The following is a 3,096-nucleotide window of genomic DNA, read 5'->3' on the forward strand; positions in this document are numbered from 1 at the left end:
GCCTCTGCCTCCCAAAGAGCTAGGATTACAGGTGTGAACCACCATGCCCAGCCAGAAACAATGGCTTATTACCCACTGGGTTTGGAAGAATCTGGACTTCCAAAATACCAGCTTGTCTCTTCTGTGCCTGGTTATGAGCACATCCTCTGTGTGCCCCATGTGGGAGTTAGGTTAGGACTGGTGCAGCAGCAAGGCTGCCATTCTGGAGAATTACCTGACACAAAACAAGCCATGGAGAATTCATCTGGTTGGGTGGCATCACTGGACCAGACCAGTAACAGTCTTTTAGTCTTTTACTCTTTTTTAAAAATATTTATTTATTTATTTATTTATTTATTTATTTATTTATTTATTGAGACCGAGTCTTGCTCTGTCGCCCAGGCTGGAGAGCAGTGGTGTGATCTCGGCTCACTGCAACCTCCGCCTCCTGGGTACAAGTGATTCTCCTGCCTCAGCCTCCCAAGCAGCTGAGATTACAGGCACCTGCCACCATGCCCAGCTAATTATTGTATTTTTAGTAGAGACAGTGTTTCACCGTGTTGGCCAGGCTGGTCTCAAACTCTTGACCTCGGGTGATCCTCCCCCCTCAGCCTCTCGAAGTGTTGGTATTACAGGCATGAGCCACCACACCTGGCAGTCTTTTACTCTTTCAGTTCGTTGACCTAAAGAACAGCATTTTGCCAGGCACAGTGGCTCACGCCTGTAATCCCCTCACTTTGGGAGGCCGAGGCGGGCGGATCACAAGGTCAGGAGATTGAGACCATCCTGGATAACACGATGAAACCCCATCTCTACTAAAAATACAAAAAATTAGCCGGGCATGGTGGTGGGTGCCTGTAGTCCCAGCTACTCGGGAGGCTGAGGCAGGAGAATGGCATGAATCCAGGAGGCGGAGCTTGTACTGAACTGAGATCCGGCCACTGCACTCCAGCCTGGGCGACGAAGCGAGACTCCGTCTCAAAGAAAAACAAAACAAAACAAAACACCATTTGGCCCCTGCAAACCTTTGGACCAAGTGTTTACCTCTGGGGAGGGACCAAGTTCTTATTCCTCTGGCTGTCACCCCACAGTGGTCTCTTCCCTGTCCTTGAAGGGTGGCAGCTTGAGACAATCAAAAGAAAGAAGGTCTTCCAATTGTAGCACAATTAGGAGACAAAGGTGTGAAAACAACAAGCCAGCACACTCTAGGCAGATCCCGCCTGAGCTTCACTGGCCCCCGGTGGGACCTTCTCTCTCACAGTCCTCTCCACAGGCCTTGGCCGAGGGCGCTAGAGCCCCAGGTATTCAGCCAGGAACACGGCCAGAATGCGGCTCAAGTTGTGTACCGTGGGCGGGTGGAGATTGGCTTCTGTGTCCGCAGGGGTGTGCCAGACAGCAGGGAAGGGCGTGGAGATGAGATGGAGCACGGGGACCCCTGAAATGACAGAGGAGGCTTTGTCAGGTCCGCTGCAGCCCACCACGACCCAGGAGCCCAAGCCCAACCTCTAGGTAACCTTGCCTTGCCCCCACACACTGGTGAAAGATACTATGTTCGGGCACTTTTTTTTTTTTTGAGACAGTCTCTCTCTGTCGCCCAGGCTGGAGTGTAGTGGCGCGATCTCGGATCACTGCAGCCCCTGCCTCCCGGGTTCCAGCGATTCTACTGTCTCAGCCTCCCAGGTAGCTGGGATTATAGGCAGGTACCACAACACCTGTCTAGTTTTTATATTTTTAGTAGAGATGGGTTTCATCGTGTTGGCCAGGCTGGTCTCAAACTCCTGACCTCAGGTGATCTGCCCACCTCAGCCTCCCAAAGTGCTAGGATTACAGGCGTAAGCGACCACGCCCAGCCCTGGCACTTTTTTTTTTTTTTTTTTTTTGAAATATTGTCTCCCTCTGTTGTCCAGGCTAGAGTGCAGCGACTCAATCAAGGCTCACTGCAGCCTTGACTTCCCAGGCTTAGGTGATCCTCCCACTTCAGCCTCTCGAGTAGCTGAGACTATAGGTGCGAACCACCATGCCCTGCTAACTTTTTGTATTTTTAGTAAAGACAAGATTTATGCCATGTTGCCCAGGCTGGTTTCAAACTCCTGGGCTGGAGGATTCCTGCCCCCCCCCCCACCACCCCTCCTAACTCAGCCTCCCAAAGTGCTGGGATTACAGGTGTGAACCACCGTGCCCAGCTGCAAACATTTCTGGAATGCTTGCTATGTGCTGGGTGCTGGTCCAAGTAAGGTCTTTACCGGTGTTAGCACGTTCAATCTCCTCAACAATACTCTAAGATAGAGAGTATTATCCCCATTTTACAGATGAATAAATCAAAGCACAAAGAGGTTAGGCCACTTAGCACCATTCCCCAGCCCTGGGAAGGGGCCACGGCCAGTTCTAATTTGTGGCTTCCTTAGACACCCACCCTCCATCCCTCCCTGCAGCAGGTACCTCTGCGGAGGAAGGGGATGTGGTCATCTTCCACAGAGCCAAAGGGCTCCCCGGGTTGGAAGTACATCACTTCCTGGGGATGAGACTGCAGCAGGTTCAAACGGTGCAGACGCTTCTCTGGAGGTGGGGGTGATTAGAGAGGAAGGGTTAGTCCTTAGCAGTCAAAGGTCCCCAGTCCACAAATCAGAGGAGGGCAGAGCACCCAGAGACAAAACCCTGGTCATCCCAACAAGGATGAATGCCAGTTACTCCTTCCTGTGGGCTCACTATGTTCCTGGTCTCATTCAATCCCTCCAAGTCTAAGACATAGACATTCTTTTTATTGAGACAAGATCTTGTGGCCCAGTGTGGTGGCTCACACCTGTAATCCCAGCACTTAGGGAGGCTGAAGCAGGTGGATCACCTGAGGTTAGGAGTTCGAAACCAGCTTGGCCAACATAGTGAAACCCTGTCTCTACTAAAAATACAAAAATTAGCTAGGTGTGGTGGTGGGCGCTTGTAGTCCCAGCTACTTGGGAAGCTGAGGCACAAGAATTGCTTGAACCTGGGAGGTGGAGGTTGCAGTGAGCTGAGATTGCACCACTGCACTCCAGCCTGGATGACAGAGTAAGATTCTGTCTCAAAAAAAAAAAACCGGCCGGGCGCGGTGGCTCAAGCCTGTAATCCCAGCACTTTGGG

At 51.6% G+C, this 3,096-nt stretch overlaps 1 protein-coding gene across 1 annotated transcript in view; it reads right to left on the bottom strand.

The window, feature by feature from the left end:
- Positions 1-330: 330 nt before the first annotated feature.
- QPCTL (glutaminyl-peptide cyclotransferase like) overlaps positions 331-3,096 on the bottom strand; it is a 14,560-nt gene continuing 11,794 nt past the window's right edge. Inside the window, exons 6-7 of the mRNA XM_017874348.1 lie at positions 2,419-2,535; positions 331-1,414 (exon numbers count right to left, since the gene is read on the bottom strand). Of these exons, the coding sequence (XP_017729837.1) occupies positions 1,269-1,414; positions 2,419-2,535 (263 nt within the window). The 3' untranslated portion in view covers positions 331-1,268. The remainder of the gene's footprint in view (positions 1,415-2,418; positions 2,536-3,096) is intronic.

This window comes from Rhinopithecus bieti, unplaced genomic scaffold (genome assembly GCF_001698545.2).
Source record: "Rhinopithecus bieti isolate Rb0 unplaced genomic scaffold, ASM169854v2 scaffold_7888, whole genome shotgun sequence".
Taxonomy (NCBI): domain Eukaryota; kingdom Metazoa; phylum Chordata; class Mammalia; order Primates; family Cercopithecidae; genus Rhinopithecus; species Rhinopithecus bieti.